Source organism: Mixophyes fleayi, chromosome 5, assembly GCF_038048845.1.
Source record: "Mixophyes fleayi isolate aMixFle1 chromosome 5, aMixFle1.hap1, whole genome shotgun sequence".
In the NCBI taxonomy this organism is placed as follows: Eukaryota; Metazoa; Chordata; class Amphibia; order Anura; family Limnodynastidae; genus Mixophyes; species Mixophyes fleayi.
In genome coordinates, this window is record NC_134406.1 from 256393706 (window position 1) to 256413863 (window position 20158).

Sequence of the window (20158 nt, forward strand, 5' to 3'; positions counted from 1 at the left end):
GCACCACTAATTCCGCAGCGTTGTACAGAGAACTCATTCACATCAGTCCCTGCCCCATTGGAGCTTACAGTCTAAATTCCCTAACACTAACACACACACGGGTCAATTTAATAGCAGCCAATTAACCTACCAGTACGAGTGTGGGAGGAAACCGGAGCACTCGGAAGAAATCCACGCAAACAGAGGGAGAACATACAAACTCCTTACAGATAAGGTTATGGTCGGGAATTGAACTCATGACCCCAGTGCTGTGAGGCAGAAGTGCTAACCACTGAGCCACCGTGCAAAAAAAAAAAAATATTGTGATGTTGTAGGATAGGCTAAATGCAATGCATTTGCTGCTCCTGAATGTGAGAAAAGCTGTGTCTACTAAAAACCCATACAAGAGTTGCTCTTCGCATGCTGCCTCATTTCTGAGAAAGTCCACTTGGCCTGTCAAATCATTCTACACATCACGCTTTTCTAAGGATTGGGAAAAAAAAACGTGTCCACCATCATAGATGGTAATATGCTCTCATTAGTTTTAAGCACAGTATAGTCCCCCTCTCATTAACAGCAAACATTGACCCTTCCCTCTAGCTAGCGGAAAAGGTCAGTCAATGAATATCATTCACCCATTGTTTGTGTATATACACCCACTATTGTGATTGGAATTTCTTTGTATTGATACAAAACAACCGACGGCATTAGGGTGATTGTTTCCTGCCAAATGTAAACTCCGCCATAAATATTTTGCTACTAAATTTTAATGCCAATTATAATGCATTGCACGTAAAACATATTAAAACCATCATTATGAATTCAACCAGCATCTTAGATTACAATGGAGCTATCCCAATAGTCTTTGATGAACTGTATATATCAGTGTTGGCTAACTTGTGACACTCCAGGTGTTGTAAAACTACAAGTCCCAGCATGCTTTGCCAATATATAGCAGCTTATTGCTGGAGGGGTATGCTGGGACTTTCACAACACCTGGAATGTCAGTTTAGCCAAACACTGGTATATATGAATAAAAGTACAAATATGTTAATGAGTGTACACCTATTGTCCCATTTCTTTTCTATGTTTACTGATTTATATAGCCACAGCTGGACAAAATAAAAAAAAACACAGACAACACAAGTGTGCACATTTTAAAATAAAATTAAAATTTAAAGTTAAATTGCAATGTAATTCTTCTATAAAACTATGCATAGACAGCAATACACACGGTACCAAACCAGACACTTAAGTTCTAGGGAAGGGTTCTAAACGCTGTCAGCAGCATTTAGTAAATTAGTATTGCTGTACCATAGGATTTTATCTTATTATTAGAGATGAGCGGGCTCGGATTCCGCTAATCCGAGCCCACCCGAACAGTGCGGATCCGAACTGGATCCGAGCACTGTTCGGATATTTCCGGCGGGCAAAAAAATTAAAACGAGGCTCTGTCGTCCAAGTCTTGCGTCGAATCTCGCGAGGGGTGGGAGGGCCCAGAACAATTCCATCTTGTACCTCTTTTTTTGGCATTATGTGCTCAAGCTACCTCGGTGCAACCTTTTGGCCTAAAAACAATATTGTGAGGTGTTCAGAATAGACTGGAAATTATTGTTATTGAATGTTATTGAGGTTAATAATAGCGTAGGAGTGAAAAAAAAACAAAACACAAAACTGGTTTTTAGCACTTTTTATGTTTTTTTCAAAATAAATTTGAATCCAAAACTTTAAATCCGAACCAAAACCTTTCGTCAGGTGTTTTGCTAAACAAATCCGAACCCAAAACCTCAAGCAAATCCGAATCCAAAACACAAAACACGAGACACCAAAAGTGGCCGGTGCACATCCCTACTTATTACAGCCGACTCCGCCACACAAGAGTGCTTAATAAGCTCAGTAAAAGCACCACTTTCTCAGCAGCAATAAAAACATTTGTGAAGTGTGACTGGAGCATTTCCATCGCTGAAAACGTGCTACTTTAAAAAGAGCTTGTAAGACAAAACCCTCATCCTGAGACACCGATGGGCTGGGACTTCATTTTCAGTCCCAACTCCTTGTAATCTTCATCGAGTTGTTGTCTCTTCTTGTGACCCCATCACCAAAATTACATTTAAAAAACAAAAAAAGCTTAACTGGATGTGGAAACATTATCTGAAACATTCTGTGTAAAACATAAGATTTGTTTGGTTTACTTTAGAAACAATGGCATAAAAATAAATAAATAAATAAATAAATCAGAAACACTTCATTATAGGTACAAAACTTATTTTTATACATTCTGAAATGGTAGAGGTCACACACTTAGCCTTTAAATACAAACGTTGTGTTCTGGAACTGTATTTTTATTGTGGAAAGCGACACCCAGGCTGAAATATTGCCAAGAAAATAAAAGCAGCATAGCCGAGTCTGGAGCTGTCAGCGGCTCTTCATACAAACGCAAAGCCGCCCAGCAGACATTCAAGCTGCCTCCACCACATTCTCAAAGAGCTTTCACGTAAACAACGCTCCTGAAGTGAGGAGCACAGCTGCAGATAAGTACGCTGCATATGGAGCAGGTCATTGTGTTACATACTCAAATCTTAAAAAAAAAACCATTACATACTACAAATAAATATAACACATTTTAGATACAAAGATTTCTTAAGGAAAAAAAAAAAAAATAAATAATAATTATTTTCCTCTGTATTATTTTGCACTGAATACTGCTGTCTATGTTCCCTCTATGCCAAATATTCCTTACTGCCAGTAAGAAAAGCATCAAGTATGGACAGCAGGACTAGACTTTAATATAATAGAGTATTGGATCTCATACCTCCCAACCATCCCGATTTCCACCGGACAATCCTGATTTTAGGGACCTGTCCCGCCCGGGGACATGTTCATCCTGCAAAGGGGAACATTGAGGGGGGAGGGAGATTTCGAATGGGCAGCCTGGGGGCATGGCCACACCACCAGCAGAACATGGACACACCCCCTGTGTCACTGCCAGGGACTCGTGAGGTATGGATACATTTTCTGGAAACCAGTTACCCAGTAAGTTCCCCCAAAAAAACCACAACTGCTCATTGATTATATCAAACACACAGACACGATCAGCCAGTGCCTTTTTTTTTTTTTTACAAGCACTGTGAAGAGCACTGCTACATGGTAATGAGCAAAGAAAGGTCATACATACATGATTACGGACCACTTCCTCATAAGTAACAGTGAGGAGTCCTGTTATAAACATGGTAAGGTCATGCTCAAAGATTCGATCATCCAGCCTGCCCTTCTACTGTGAGGAGAGCTGGGTACATGGTATTAATAAAGAGAATGTCATACACACAGACATGATCATAAGGGCCCCCCTTCTCCTGCAGCACTGCTATGCAAAACAACGAGGAGTAGAATGTCATGCACATAGACACGATCATCGCATCACTGTGAGAAGCACGGCTTTACTATTTAATAAGGAGTGAAAAACCAAGATCAGGAAAAAGGTGTGCAGAAAAATGGGCAGAGATTCCTACCATAATACCCGGCAATAGGTGCAGCTGAACATTGATGTTCACCGGCATCTCGCGCCAAATTGAATCTGTCCTAAACAAACCAGTTATCTCAGCTGAGATTTCTATGGCGCAAATCGGTAAGATTGTGTTTGCAGCAAGTCCCAACACAGTGAACACCATTGTATTTTAAATGTTATTTTATTTAATATCAACATTGTGTCCAGCCGGATCCAGGCACCGCTGCAGTGAAGCTTACAATCTAGTTTTGTTTCCTTGGACTCAGACACATAAAGGGACTTGGCCATGGTCACAGTATAAGCAAAAGAACTGGAAGAGCTGAACATGCTATGCGGATCTAATCACAGGGACAATTACACATCTCTCACATTACCTAAACAATCCTCCCATGTTAGATCACCATGATCACACCAATTCATTTCTGGTCATCCGAATAAAAAAAATGATGACAGCAGAGACATCTTACACTTCCACCCTTTGATAACACATGGGTTGTGCAACACAGTGACTACCTTCAGGTTGTTGGAAATACACTTGTGTGGATTAAAAGTAGGGGGAATAAACACCCAATGAAATCTTAATAAAAACAGCAGAGCAACATTAAAAAAGTAGCCTAAAATGTCAATATGGACCATCCCATTTACCCCTTTCAGGGTGATGTTCTCCTCTAAACACCCAACACCTCTAGAATGTAAGCCCCACAATGACACATAAGAGTTGTAGGCATTGAGCGGTTCAAAAAGCTAGGATGAGGGACACGGTTCTTGATTGGATTATCCGTGGCTATGGTCCAATCAGGAACCACTTTCATTATACAGGTACTTTGAATCGACCACCCAGTGTTTCCTGGCAGTTCATCGGCTGTCCTAGGGTTGGTGAATACCTGCAGCAGCGACCTCTACATATAGGGCACATTGGGGGGAGTGCCCAAAAAAAAAAATCGATTAGTTTACAAATATTTCTGAAAACAGACAGAAAGCCAGAAAACTCCATCAACTAGAAATAAATACTACACATAATCACTGAAAGTCTCCACAGCGACTTCAACTCTGACCAAAATAAATGGCATTTCCCCCAATTCACTTGAAATGTAGTAATTAGAGGAGTGCATCAAACAGGTGGGGTGTTGCTATGTATTAGCTGGAAACATCTCAGAAGTGAAGAACTGTATGTCTGGTCTCCTGATAAAGGTGCAGCAGAAGAGACAACGCAGAGAGGACAGAAATCCAACACTCCGCTGACCTCCCACCTCAAGCACCAGCCTTGGACACTCCTTACTGATCTGCTAGCATTGGCGAGAAGATCACTTTTGATTTAATGGACTACTTGTACTCCTTGTCCCTCATTTAAACTCTCAGTATTTCCAATCTGTTCATCTATATCACCATATTGTTCTACCCACACTACGCCAAATGTTATCCATGTCTCTCTGCACTGCTCCTTCTTCCTCTCTGCACTCCCCTCCTACCTCTCCTCCCGTGTTGCCCTCTCCCAGCCCAATATCCTCAACTACTTCAACCCACCCTCCTGCCAGTCCGACTGTATACCCCCTCCACATCTACTGCTACCTACCTGGACTGCTAAACTTAATGTCCCATTCGTACCTATTGTTTCTCACTACCCCCTCCCTCTAGAATGTAAGCTCTCACGTGCAGGATCCTCTACCTTATGGCTCGTGTGCGTTCAGTCTGTTTCCTTGTATGTCCCGGTCATGTTTGTCGCTGAATTATTTCTCTAAACAATGCAATTTGTTCTGTTAAATGCATCCATACATTTATTATCCTGCTCTGTACCCATGTACTTGTTATGTCTACGGTTATCATGCATGTCATTTATATTACTATGTCAGGCGCTACGGAATTTGTGGCCCCAAACAAAAAAAACTGATAAGGATAATTATTGTCCAGCGAGAATAAATTCACTGCGAATGGGCTGTGAACTAATAGTTTTATTTGTTGTTTTTTTTTTAGTGATTTAAAGTTTTAACTCTATGATAACATAATCTAGATTCTCTTTTCAAATAAACAATGTATTATGATGGAAAAGGACATAACGCATCCCACTGCCAAATACTGTGGTTGGTGGTTAAAGCACAGAACACGAAATGTAAAGACATTATGTAATGGAAACGAGAGGATAGGGCGAGTGCGCAGGGTTATAACTGTTCAGGAATCATGAGCTGGAATAAAATATTATTTCCCTCATACATTTACTTCAATTTATTTTGGATGACTATCTTCATCATTGCGAGAGGAGATAAAGATACACAAGTAAGGGACGATTCAGAGTGAGGAGCAAATCCAACATAGGGAGAGATTCAACTGCCGGCGAAGACGTGCGCGAACATTGCTGGCTATTGCGGTAGAAATCTACGCTCATTTTCAGAAGTGCAAGGAAAAATGAGCAGAGATTTCTGTCAAATTTCCGCCACGGAGTGTCTCGAGGACCTTCCAGAGACACCTGACGGGTAAGTGAAATCCCCCCCCCCCCCCCCCACAGAGTTTACAATTTGCAGCTGGCAAAAACATTTCAGGCTGAAGTGGTGGCTGTATAAAATGCCTAACCTGGTTCCACAGGTGTGAGGGGTTTGCAGCCTAAACCAACTGTAAAATGCAGTGTAAAAAAATAGAGCCAGTCAGCGTGTGTACAGCAGGCAGTATTTGCCCCACATGTAAAAACATATTTTTTACACTTACACCCCTTGAAGTGCAACATGGTTTGCTCAGCTGGAAATTCTGCACCCCACTCTCTTAATCTGTCCCTTAATGTGCAGCGGACACATATATTCACAAGAATGCAGATTACTAATCCACTAGGAACTAGTGACATTAGGGAGCGCATTGGTTCCCAGTAAATTAGTAGAATGCATTCACATGAATATTGGTTCAGCTGACAAGATGGCTGCCGATGTGCCTCAGTGATGGTACTTGCTCACTCTAAATTGATGCATTCCCACGATTATTGGCTTAGTTGACAACAATAGATACCAAACTGCCTCAGTGATGTGAACTGATATTTATGGAAATACAGCTCATAGCACCAGGTAACAGAAGTCTGTATCCACTGCGTGTAGGTGGCAAATGCGCCTGAGAGGCCTCACGAACTGTCTGACAGAGGTTAATTCAGTGGTTCCCAAACTTTTTCAGTTCGCTGCACCCTTAAGAGTCTCTAAATTTTTTCAAGGCACCCCTCCAAAATAATTACTGAGCAGTCCTATTTTAGAAGTAGTTGGGTCAAAAAATTGTAATAAGTATTTAGGTCACGACAAAAATACTTATTTAGTTGTATGCAAAAATGCCCCTCTGCATCCAGACACTCTGCCCCCTCTGCAACCAGGCACACTGCCCCCTCCGCATCCAGGCACACTGCCCCCTCCGCATCCAGGCACACTGCCCCCTCCGCATCCAGGCACACTGCCCCCTCCGCATCCAGGCACACTGCCCCCTCCGCATCCAGGCACACTGCCCCCTCCTCTGCTCTCTGTCCCCCTCACTCTGCCCCGCGCCAGCCATAGAGAAAAGAAAGAAAACAGGAACTTACCAATCCACCGGGCGCCGGGACCCAGCAGCCTCCTCTCTCCCGCAGCAGCTTGTCATTGACAGCTGCGGGAGAGAGGAGTCTGCTGGGTCCAGGCGCCCGGCAAGTTCCTGCTTTCTTTCTTTTTTCTATGTCTGGCCCGCGGCACCCCAGTGACAGCGCCGCGGCACCCCTGGGAGCTACGGTGCAGTTTGGGAACCGCCGGGTTAATCTATTTATTTAGTTAACCAGAGGGTTAAATAATGAACTCCTGTGCGCCTTAAATAACAGCACCCGGTAGGTCAATAGCAAAACGGAGTCCGCTGTGCACATTGCCAGCCACAAGAATGGGACGCCAAAAAATATGAGCGGAAATTCCTGCCATAACATTGGCGCAACGTGTCTCCGTGGAGATTCCGTAGACACCTCGCGCCGAACTGAATCTCCCACTGAGCTTGATTCCCGACCATGGCCTTATCTGTGTGTAGTTTGTATGTTCTCCCTGTGTTTGCGTGGGTTTCCTCCGGGTGCTCCGGTTTCCTCCCACACTCCAAAAACATACTATTAGGTTAATTGGCTGCTATCAAAATTGACCCTAGTCTCTCTCTGTCTGTCTGTGTATGTGTGCGTTAGGGAATTTAGACTGTAAGCTCCAATGGGGCAGGGACTGATGTGAGCGAGTTCTCTGTACAGCGCTGCGGAATCAGTGGCGCTATATAAATAAGTGGTGATGATGATGATGATGCATCGGATCCCTCCTTTCCACCGACACACATATCAATCTTACAATTTCCACTAACAGGGGGGTAAATGGACGATGGTGTAAACCCTCCAAAAGATGGAACACACAAACATTTCTGACTTTGCGGCAAGGTGGAGAAACATGAATATATTCATACCAGCGTCACTGTGATGTTCATGACCCGTCCCAGCTGGTCCACATAGAACATGCTGTCAGAGGACCAGGAGTTACTGTGAAGATAATTATACATGCCATAGGCACGCATGTGGTCCAGCGTGTACTGATCGTCACGGAGCTTCACCTCTGCAACAGCTGAAAGACAGGGGGAAATAAATCACTTTCACACATATTCTGCAGCTTTTCACCTTTTCTGAATCTTTGACAAATTATCTTTATAATGGTGTTTCCTGCTGTTCAACCCATTGCGGCTACGAGCGAGGAGAAGGCGGCTTATACCACATGTCAAGGCAAGCCCCCTCTTCCCATCATTCCAGCAGCAGTGGCTACAGATTGCTATGGGAGCATTTGTAGATTAATTCCAACAAGCTCATTACAGTAACCTTTATTAGACCCAGTTGTCTAAAAAGGGACTTCCACCAAGTTATACTGCTCTGCAGAACAGCCAAAATTAGCTTCATAATACAGATGAAACAGCAAGAACTCTAGTACTGCAAGTCTAATAACGATGCCCCCTGCTGGTGACTAGAATTGGCTGTTTCTGATATTTAAAAGACAATACCAACTTATTAATATTTTCTTAGATGATTTCTCCAGTTATGAAGTAACGTTTACACACAAACAATAATTCTGCCACTCCAATGCTTCTTATACATATTATAAAGCTATTTATATATCCCGCTTCTCTTTTGCTTCCTCCACCTATAACGCCTGCTAACCAGTTGCACTTTGCACCACCTCCTCCTTGGGCTCTCTGCCCGAGACTCAACTACTCCACTGTCATCGCACCTCTATCACTGGCTCCGATCTTGTTAGTTGCGCCCACTCTCTCGGGCACAGGTTTTAGCTGACGCTGAATATACCCCATGCACCTGTTGCTATTTAAACTGCTATAAGACGTGTTGATATTTGTATTGTTATAGGTTTAGCTAAGAATTGATCATCAACATGAACAATATATGGGTCATAAATAGACCCCAAATTGGCAGTACAAAACATAGACTTTGGGGGCAGCCCGGTGGCTCGGTGGTTAGCACTTCTGCCTCAAAGCACTAAAGTCATGAGTTTGACTCCCGACCATGGCCTTATCTGTATGGTGTTTGTATGTTCTCCCCGTGTTTGCGTGGGTTTCCTCCGGGTGCTCTTGTTTCCTCCACACTCTCCAAAAACATACTAGTTGGTTAATTGGCTGCCATCAAATTGACTTTAGTGTCTCTCGGGCTGTGTATTTATTAGGGAATTTAAACGGGAAGCGCCAATGGGGCACGGACTGATGTGAGCGAGTTCTCTGTTTAACCCTTGAAGATTAGTGGCGCTATATAGATGATGATGATAGACTGTATACAATGTCAAATAACTTTCATCTGGTCGTTGGAACAATTACATGTACACCTACCTCTGTTACAAGCTTTCTTTTCATATTGGCTCAGTTTGAGTCTACTTTGTAATTACAGTGCTTGTAAAACATAACATACTACAGATGTACTTGAAAAGGATAAGATTCCTGGTAACATCCCTCTACAGTAATGTGTTTCTTTGTACAGGACTGAGCAGAAACAAAAGTACATTCAAGTCTGACTGCTTTGGACGTCTATCCCGCAACTAATAAACACTTTTGCATTCGTACTTCAAGTGGAAAAACTAATTGGGCATTCAAGCTTTTGAATACATCGTTATATACTTCACCGCATCTTAGATTGTAGGATTATACAGACATCCGTCACGTAACCAGCTGAACCCATTAACACTGGAGAATGATTTGATAAGATGCACAATCTAGCGATGAATAAAGAAAGGACAGCTTTGTCTCTTCTAGCGATTAGCCCCATTGTAATAACAATGAAAGGCTGGTGGGTTCCTGTACCATACAGAATAGAATAATGGAGAACAGTCTTCTCCCAATTCTGCTTATCGAACCCTCCAAAATAACAAAAGGTAAAAGTCAGGTATATGTTTAATTAGAGTCAAAATCTTCACAAGATACATCCAGCTTCAAATCACTGCTCGAGTCCACTCCAACATTAGTCACTGTACAATTATAAGCGATTACAATTCTACAATATATTCCACTTAAGAGTCGTCATTAAGTCTATGTACCTAGCTGCCTATGTAATTGCTGCACTTCAGATTATGGCTGGCTGGGTACCACCCCCATAAATGCATAGAGTAAAATATTTCTGCTAGCTATAAGAATCTATAAGCAACCACCTAGGGATTAAAGGACCTATAATTAATGATGGGGGATTTTAACGTTAATATTGGAGATATAATTACTAAGGCAGGAAGGGTGTGGCATTGTGTTTGCCAGTAGAATTAAAAAAAAAAAAAAATACAGGATCTTGTTTCTGCATCATAATCATAAAAAACAAAAAGTGCATTATATAGAAGATAGTTTCTAATTAAATAGGTACCTCTTGGCTGAATACCACGGACAGGGAGGGGCAAGTGGGACAACGAGTCTCAAGCCACAATCAAGATATTGCGGCTTGTGATTGGTCCTCTGACGCTATTTAAAGATGGTTAGCTTAATCGATTTGTCGGTTCTTTATTTCGTAGCTAATGTTTAGATTAAATATTTTACTAAGGTGCCCCAACCCCCAGCCAGAGACCCCAAGATTGCGACATGGAGACGTTTTTCTGGGACTGTGGCTAGTGGGAGAGGCAATCTATTAAACTATTTCATCTCTGTGGCAGTGCAGCTATAGGAGTAAATCTGTTGCTTGCCCAGAGTGGAGAGCAATTCTGTGGGCTCAAAAGGAAATTAGGTTTCAAATCTCAGATTTTAAGACATGACCACGTTGGCATACTGAGGCGGCGTAACCAGACGGAGGGCGGCTTGTCCAACAAACCACGGCAGCTTTGCAAGTCGGCTACTTCTTTGTGGAGATTTCAATTCATCTGGGGTTACCCACCACAGAAGAATGGAGTCATAAGAACAGACCGCAACCGTTTGGTTAAGGGAGGTGGGTAGATTCATTGTTTAAGAGTAGAACTAGCCTTCGAAGACTTGTTAACGTCTACTTTAAAAAAAAAAAAAAAAAAAAAGGAGAAAGAATTCTATATAAATTGACAGCTACTACATCACATAGGAACAACTTGACACCGTTTCCAGAAGACAATTATAGACAAAACAAACAAATAAAAAAACACACCAAAAATGAGGAGGTTTCTAAAGTAGCAATTTGTGAAATAAATACTGTACAGTTAGCAAAACTCTCACAAGCTGATCTATAGAAAGGTGTGGGCGGCATCCCCCCCGTACTTACGTGGGCTTCCTCCCACACTCCAGAAAAGAAAATACATACTGTAGGTTAAAAGGCTTCAGACGGAAGTATCCCTGAATTGTGCCTGTGCTGTAGAGAATATAGATTGTAAGCTCCAGTGGGACAGGCACTGATATGAATGATTAAATATTCTCTGCAAAGCACAGCATCATACACAGGTGCTAGCTAATTAACGGTTAATATTATTATTAAGAATAATAATAAAATTAAATAAAATAAATAAGGTAGGTAAACCTCAGTTAGGATAAATTTAATACATAATATCTTGGTCTCCTGTGCGATTGTATATTGCCAGGACATTAAAACATTTTAATACTGAAAATCTTAAACTGGAACAGTTATCTTTGCAGATGGATTAAAGTTACCAGTCACAGATTCCTTAAGGTGATTTAAATGTATAAAAAGAAATTTAGTATGAATTAAACCCCCCCCCCCCCCCCCCCAAAAAAAATAAAATTTGCATTGTGTCAATTAGGGAAAAAAATATACAGAATCCACTAAAATACCAACCTGAAAATAAAATAAAAAAATTCTAAAGGGATTTTATTTTCTTATTAAACATTAGCTACCAGAATTAAATATTACTCGTCACTGCAGAAGTACATGGTCAGTTGCCATGGAAACTCATCAGGATAATGACTAAACCAGGAAAAAGTAGATGTCTGCATCTAACAATTTCAATCAGCCCTGGGTCACGTAAACCATGTAGAGCGATGTGGAGATATTCGACCAATTACTTGGTTAGGTCCTGTGGCAATCAGTGGAGGGAAATTATTTGCCAGTTAAAAAACAAAAGCAGTATGAAGCAGCCGCTGCACCGCAGTGCTGAAAGTAATGATTAGTTAGCAGAGACCAAATGACTGAAATGATCGCTTGCAGACGTTCGCTGCAGCCCCTGGCAAAGCTCAGGTGTGAAGATTATCTACTGGACTGTCGGGGTTAAAAAGTTTACTTACAAGGACCCCCCCATGCTCCCTCTGCCTTTATATTACTAACGGTGTACCTGTCTCCTATATACTTTTACTGGTTCAGCCACAAAGCTGCTACGCTGAGGGCTCGTTCACACAGAAGTGCTGGGAAAATAGGGAAAATGCGTGAAATCTTACACGCGCTTTAGACATGATTTTTCATGCATTGCACTTTCACCAGTACAAACATTTGGGGTGGTAGCGCACATTAACGCATGAGAAATTGGATGTGCCACTTCCCAAAAATCTAAACACAGAGTTAAAATTTAAGCTTGTAAGAAACCATCATCATCATTTATTTATATAGCGCCACTAGTTCCGCAGCGCTGTACAGAGAACTCACTCACATCAGTCCCTGCCCCATTGGAGCTTACAGTCTAAATTCCCTAACACACACACAGAGACAGACAGACAGAGACTAGGGTCAATTTGTTAGCAGTCAATTAATCTACCAGTATGTTTCTGGAGTGTGGGAGGAAACCGGCGCACCCGGAGGAAACCCACGCAAACACAGGAAGAACATACAAACTCCTCACAGATAAGGCCATGGTCGGGAATTGAACTCATGACCCCAGTGCTGCGAGGCAGAAGTGCTAACCATCATCCTATTTTTAATGTGGCTTGCAACATGGTGGTAGAGTAGTTAGTATTGCTGCCTCATAGCATTGGGGTTATGAGATTGATTCCCACCCAGGACACAATCTGTGTAGCGTTTGTATGTTCTTCCCATGTTTGTGTGGGTTTCCTCCGGGTGCTCTGGTTTCCTCCTACACTGCATAATGGGAAGTTAATTAGCTTCCGACAAAAGTGTGCGTGCATGTAAATTTGGTCTGTAAGCGCCAATGGGACAGGAGCTGATGTGAATGACAAATATTGTCTGTACAGTTCTGTGCAATATGGTGGTCCTTTATAAATAAACAATAAAAAAATGACTCTCTCTGCTAGATACATACTGGAGAATTTTCCGAACGATGGTTTATCTACAACGACTGGACCTACTAATGAATGTCCGATCGGTCGGGCGATTCATTCACCAGACACATTTAAACAATTTGCAGAAGACCAACCCTCCTGCCAGCGCACTTTGACGGCCATATTGTCCTCTTAAAAGATTTGGATATCGTACACACTGAAACATATGGGCTCCATGCAATATGCTGAAGAAATTTAAATCAAGGGCAGAACATCTACAGCAAAAATCTCCCAAAAACTTTTAAAAGGAAAAAGAAAGGCAAAGACATTAGAAATTTACACACGACCACCCTAAAAGAGTCGCAGTTGGTCGTGGAATCCGGTGGTAATCGTTAAAACGATCGCCACAATTCCGACACAGATGAGACCTACAAATAAAAAACGAAACTAGGAAAAAGCGATTTGAATATAAATAGACTTACCTGTAAAACGCCTTTGCACATCTCCGATGGCACCAGCATGCTGACTGCAACTTATTCCAAGTGAAGAGGTGTCCAGCGCTACACTTTGACGTCATCGCGACTTGGAATAATGTTAAAAGCGGCAATGTCAGGACCCCGCAGGTTAAGTGTTTAAACACGTAACCCAACATTGCCGCTTTAAATTAATATTATTCCAAGTCGCGATGACGGCAAAGTGTAGTGCCAGACACGTCTTCACGTGGTCAGCATGCTGGTGCCATCGGAGATGTGCAGCGCCAGTTTTCAGGCAAGTTTATTTATATTCAAGTCACTTCTTTATAAATTCGGCTTTTATATGTAGGTCTCCTTGGTGTCGGAATTTTCACTATCGAAAATCCGTACCCAACCCGTGGAATCAGTTGTTAATTTATACACACTACGTGATCGGAAGGTGGTTGGAACGAGATTATCCTACAGTACAACCAAGCAAATGAAACGCAGATCAGCACTTTGGAACGACTTTGGTTCATCGTGTAAGTATACACACCAACGCAATTTCTGACCAAACGGGCATACGACAGCTGATTAACACTATGTTTGGATGAATAATCTCCAATGTGTACCTAGCCTAAGAGAGAACACAAGGGAAAATACAATTTCTGTTTAGCTGAACCACACAGATTGTACAGTTGTATAGTTATGTGACCAAAAGCAAAATTCAGAATAATGCAGCCCACAAATTCACTAGGAATCAATCGTATCACTTTTATGTGACTAATGAATGCCAGAGTCTGAAAATTGCTTTAAAAAAAGTATTTATGGAAAACTGATAAACAGAGCACGGTTTCAGCATGTGTAGTCTCATTTGTCTTAATTTTTCAAATCGGAAATGTTGGATGTTGCTATTGGTAAAAAAAAAAAAAAAATGATCAACATTCCTATTGGCCCCTACCGAATATATGTCGTTCTTATTAATCCCTTTGCTCATCTCTATTGATAGATTATTTATTGCTAGTTCTTTACTGCCACCTTGTGGAAAAACAACAAAATGCATAGGTTTTGTAAAAACATTTTAGAAAAGTGATGTCGGTGTCCTGAGAAATGTCATGAAAATTTATATTGAAGTGGCTTAAGGAGTACCTTCTAGCTGTCCCTAACCTTACTCACTGTTTCAGTGACATCTGCAAACAATGCAAAATAACAATATGCTGGAGAAGCCTACAGCAAGTTTCTATCACCAAGTTGATCTACGCTGTGATGACCTATGCAGAAATTTGATTCAAATATACTGTGACGATCCATGCAAAATTATTGGTAGTTCTATATTTAGTCCTCGGTGTTACTCCAGACCAAGCTGTACGATGATAAACTCACCAGGGTCATTGATGAATGAGTGCAGCTTTATCCAAATTAATAACACAGCTCTATAGAACGCAGTGCACTGGAAACACTAAATGGGGTGAGCCGGTTTTAATGGCTCTGAGCTGCTGTAATGAAGAGTGTTCTGACACGGACAATGCGCAGGGGAAACTGGGGGTGAGAAATTTCACGGTCTATATACAGAAGTGATTATCATCTATGAAGGGAGATAGTCACTCGCGGCTACATATTGATTTTTAGTCACAAGGCCAGTCAGGTGAAAATAAGGGTGTGGGTGGTCATCTACCAACAGGCTCTTCTTGCGATGGTTACCAGCATCATTTATTTATATAACACCAGCAAATTCCATAGCGCTGTACAATTGGACCATACAATTTACCATATTGCCAAATATGTCCAATCTGGAAGACAGATCCTATTGTTCAAACAGATAACAGGATGATAACCATGCATAGGAGAACCCACCCCAAGATCACAGCTGATATATGATTGGGAGGCACGGTGGTTAGCATTACTGCTTCACAGTATGGGAGATATCAGCCTCGATTTCAACCAGCACCCTATCTGTGTGGAGTTTATATGTTCTGCCCGTGTTTTGCATGGGCAGAACATATAAACCTCACACAGATTGCTCCAGTTTCCTCCAACACTCCTTACTGGTAGGTTAATTGGCTTAAGACAAAATAAACCCATGTTTATGTGTGTTAGGGAATATAGACTGTAAGCTCCACAGAGGCAGGGACTGATGTGAGTGATTAACTATTATGAAGTGCTTTACAGATAATAAAATGTAAACATCAAATAAATAAATGTAAATAAATAGATATTATGTTCCAACATTAGCTACTGAAACTTCTACAAATCATTGCCAATGTAATTAGAACTTCCCCCTACCCAACTTGCATAGGTTAGACTTGTACAGCCTAGGGGCAGCAAGCCATGTAAAACAAAGGCCATAAATTAAGGTTAGTTCTCAGGTCTCACCTGGTTATCTGTAAAATGGCAGCAGCCATAATGCCCAGGGCCATAAATTATCAGTAAATCTAATATGCAGGTTACTTTATGGAACAGCTCTTCTAAACATTAAACATTAAAGCATAACTCCATCCAAAACTAAGTTGCAGGTATGGGTGGAACTCTCCTTTAATCTAGGTGTGAACAATAGAATGTAGAATTCAGGAGCTCGTCGGCCAAATCTAAGAGCCAGCAGAATGTTTTAAGTAGCCAGGGAAGATGAACATCCATTGCCAGGAACAGAAAGTACGGTCACATATTTGGTGGCCACAGTAGGGGGGGGGGTTTATTGGCAGCACACAACCAGGAACTAACAAGAGCCTATCACTAAACTGTACACAACAAGTATACAATAGAGCTAAATATCCCAAGTCCTGTATATAAGGATATGAGAACTATTACAAGATGCCTATTTAAATTAAACCAAGTTATTTTTATGTTGCCTTTTACTGTAAGTAGGTTGTTGATTTTGTACTCGTCACCACTCCCTGTTTCCACCTTCAGCCAAACATAATGGCTTGTCCACGCTCTCCTACAACTTTCACTTGATTCACTGCTGTATCCTAACTTCCTTACCCGAGTCTCTGTCATGTCTTCAGCCTCATCAGCAGTCAGAATGGTTTATTGTAGTGGTCGTGAGATCCTTCATTGGATACAAATTAACCAAGAGATCTGGGGGTAAATGTATCAAGCTGAGAGTTTTCCGGCGGGTTTGAAAAGTAGAGATGTTGCCTATAGCAACCAATCAGATTCTAGCTGTCATTTTGTAGAATGTACTAAATAAATGATAGCTAGAATCTGATTGGTTTTTCAAACCCGCAGGAAAACTCTCAGCTTGATACATTTACCCCCCAGGAATGTTTAGAGCAGAGAATGCCAACCTGGTACTATTCAGGGGCATCTAGGGCGGCCCTCTGACCTTCAAAAGGGCCACACACAACCCTTAACCCTAATTAAGATAAAACAATACACTTAATGAAGGAAAGAGACAGCTATCTGTAATAACATATCAGCAGCATTCTAAACAAGTGTTACAAGGTACAACAAAGAAACCTGACAAAGCAGGAAGTAGCTGAGGCCGAAGATGCCCATCACTGGTTTAGAAGCCCCTTTACTCCACCCCATTGTGAATAGGGAAAAACTAAGATTTAGCACTTCTATTGAGCTCTATGGAAACTAATGTCATTGGTCAAAGAATCTTTGCTGCTGTTGGCTGGGATCAATAACCAGAAATAAGATAACCCCTCTTCACTCTTAAGTTATCCAGTATCAATCAATGGCGAGATGTACAGTAATCTCTCTTTACCGCAACTTAAAAACAAAGCCAAAAATTGTCATTATAGCAAAAGCAAAGTTATAAATAGGGTCTTATATAACGTAACTGGTTCAATGTGTTGTTCTCTTGATACAAATAACCCGTACTGATAAAGGATGAAAATACAGGATTATAAGAGAGTAAACGCTCACACCGTTTTAGAGCTATATGCAATAAGATTCTTCTACATCATATGCCTAAAGTGAAACATGGTCTCAGAGCTTAACACTAAGGGGTATTTTTACTAAACTGCGGGTTTGAAAAAGTGGAGATGTTGCCTATAGCAACCAAATTCTAGCTGTCATTTTATAGAACCCGATTGGTTGCTATAAGCAACACCCACTTTTTCGAACCCGCAGTTTCATAAATATACCCCCTAAGTATTACATGGAAAGTTTCTTGGACAATAGCTATATATTAAACAAAAATCAAAGCTATGGACACTTTTAAAGGGTAACTCCACCTTCAGATAAAATGGTCTCTTATTTTGATGACCTAACAAAGCTGCTGTGAAGATACAACTTTACCCAATGAACAGGTCAGAGCATAACTGCTGTCTTATCAAAGTCCAACAAACAAACAAGTCAGCCTGAAAGATAATGTTGATTAACCTTCATCTAAACATAAACAACAGTTATTAACCTTCATCTAAACATAAACAACAGTTATTACACATGTTTTCTAACCTGGAGATAAAAAGAACAGTTACACTGGTGGCAAGTATAAATAAATAAATAGTTGACAAATAACATCTTGCTATAACATTTCAACTAAACAGTTGTTATTTTCTGTATCAAGTCTAAACCTTAAAAATATATTTCCTACAGTTATAATATACTAAGGCTAGGTACACACTGGAGCTTTTTCGTCCAATAATCGCGCCAATCAGTGGACACACGACCGTTCGTTTGGATGTCGCGTTAGTGTGTAGAAGCACACGATGGTCGAAAGTCATCCCAAAGTGACAATTTTCGGCTTATTAGGTTGGTCGTACTGTGTAATAATATCGTTCCAATCACCTTCTGATCATGCAGTGTGTATGAATTCACAACCAATTCCAGGACCAACTGTTTAAAATGTGTCTACTGTGTACGCATGAATCGCCCGAGAGATTGAATCGTAGATAAAACGTTGGTGGGAAAATTCACCAGTGTGTACCTAGCTAATATCTGTAATCTTACAATGTGGTGATGGTCAGCTTCTGCTTTTCCCTACAAAAATTTGGGGATTCATTAGTTAACTGATGTTTAACTAGGGGCAGCACGATGGCTTAGTGGTTGGCACTTCTGCCTCACAGCATGAATTCAACTTCCAACCATGGCTTTATCTGTGTGGAGTTTGTATGTTTCCCCTGTGTTTGCTTGGGAATTCTCTGGGTGCTCCGGTTTCCTCCCACACTCAAAAACATACTGGTAGGTTAAATGGCTGCTATTAAATTGACTCCAGTTTCTCTCTCTGTCTCTGTATGTATGTTGGGGAATTTCAACTGTAAGCTCTAATGGGGCAGGGACAGATGTGAGTGAGTTCACTGTACAGCGCTGAGGAATTAGTGGCGCTATATAAATAACTGATGATGAGTTACTGAAATCCCTCCCAAACTAAGCTGGATACACCTTACAGAAAATTTATCATGATGAGATATCTGTTACGATTTTACAAATGACAAAGTCCCAATGAACATGTAGATTTGTGTGTACACACCTACGTGATTTACCTTCAGATCTGTGCTCTTCATCGGTCATAACCATCTGCTGAAAAGATTATGACTCTGCACACTCTATGAAGATCTGCCTACACTGCTGGTCCTCAGTGCGTACACACTCTCACATTTGCCCAACATCGTTGATAGTGATTTTTAGTCACTTTAAAAAAAAATCAAATGAAACGATACAATGTGCTTTGGTACGGTAAAACATTATCGTGGGAGTGTACACACTGATGCAATATCGGACCTGACAGTCATTTATCGTATGATTGGCACGATAATTGGGTAATAAAACATGTAGTGTGCACTTAGCTTTACTGCAAGTTGTAAAATACGTATAAAAAGCAAACAGACTATTGGCTGGCATGTTGACTGATTTACACACTTTCTAATATATCAAGTGGCCAAAGTTACCTTATTACATACAAACACATCCTCTTATTCATTAAAATGCTTTTTTTTTTTGCATTCAAACACAGGCACTAAAAACCTAGAAAGACTTTCAGATACCAGGTTTGGTAAATAATTGACTGTATTTACATACACCAGGTAGGAATAAAAAAAACACATTGAAAAGCTAATGAAGGGACTTGTTCCATGATATCTACACAAATGAGGGAATAATTTGGCAATCTCAACATTTGGTTTGGGTGCAGAAAAGGACACATGGAAGACATCTGATCCATGTAGACCCCTAAAAACCTATTACTTAAGGGAATATAGTGCCTGACAGCTGTATGTTCTTCATGAACTTCCTATAAACATGTCTCTGTAGCCATAGAATGTATGAAGCTCTATTCTCATGTAAGAAGATAACAGATCTCATGACCACCAGAAAGATAAATACACAACATATGATGCAGGAACACACGTGTTACTTACCAGCATCTAACTCTACACTATAACACGGCAGGGGGTCCAGGGACAACTTGTAACTCTCAAACTTGGGGTCCAGCAGCAGCCTGTTCACCCTCAGGGAGCAGTTGGCAGCTTCCATGATGGCTCAGTGACCCCCTGAACCAGCTGCACCCACTTGTAAGAGGCGCTAGAGATACGGAACCTTAGCGGGCGGCTGACGTGTCTGTACCCGGAAGGGAACAATTTAGACCTGGACCAGAGACTGGAGCATGCCGGGAAATGTAGTTTTTACTAGTGATTGCCCATTCTAGCGGCTTAAAAAGTGTCAAAGATGAGCAGGT

The 20158-nt window shown here is 41.2% G+C and overlaps 1 protein-coding gene across 2 annotated transcripts in view; it reads right to left on the bottom strand.

The window, feature by feature from the left end:
* Positions 1-20124, bottom strand: part of NUDCD1 (NudC domain containing 1) — a 104762-nt gene extending 84638 nt beyond the window's left edge. Inside the window, exons 1-2 of one of the 2 annotated variants that reach the window (XM_075213967.1) lie at positions 19842-20124; positions 7901-8055 (exon numbers count right to left, since the gene is read on the bottom strand). In XM_075213967.1, the coding sequence (XP_075070068.1) occupies positions 7901-8055; positions 19842-19956 (270 nt within the window). In that variant the 5' untranslated portion in view covers positions 19957-20124. The remainder of the gene's footprint in view (positions 1-7900; positions 8056-19841) is intronic. The other variant, XM_075213968.1, reaches the window with a different exon arrangement.
* Positions 20125-20158: the final 34 nt, after the last annotated feature.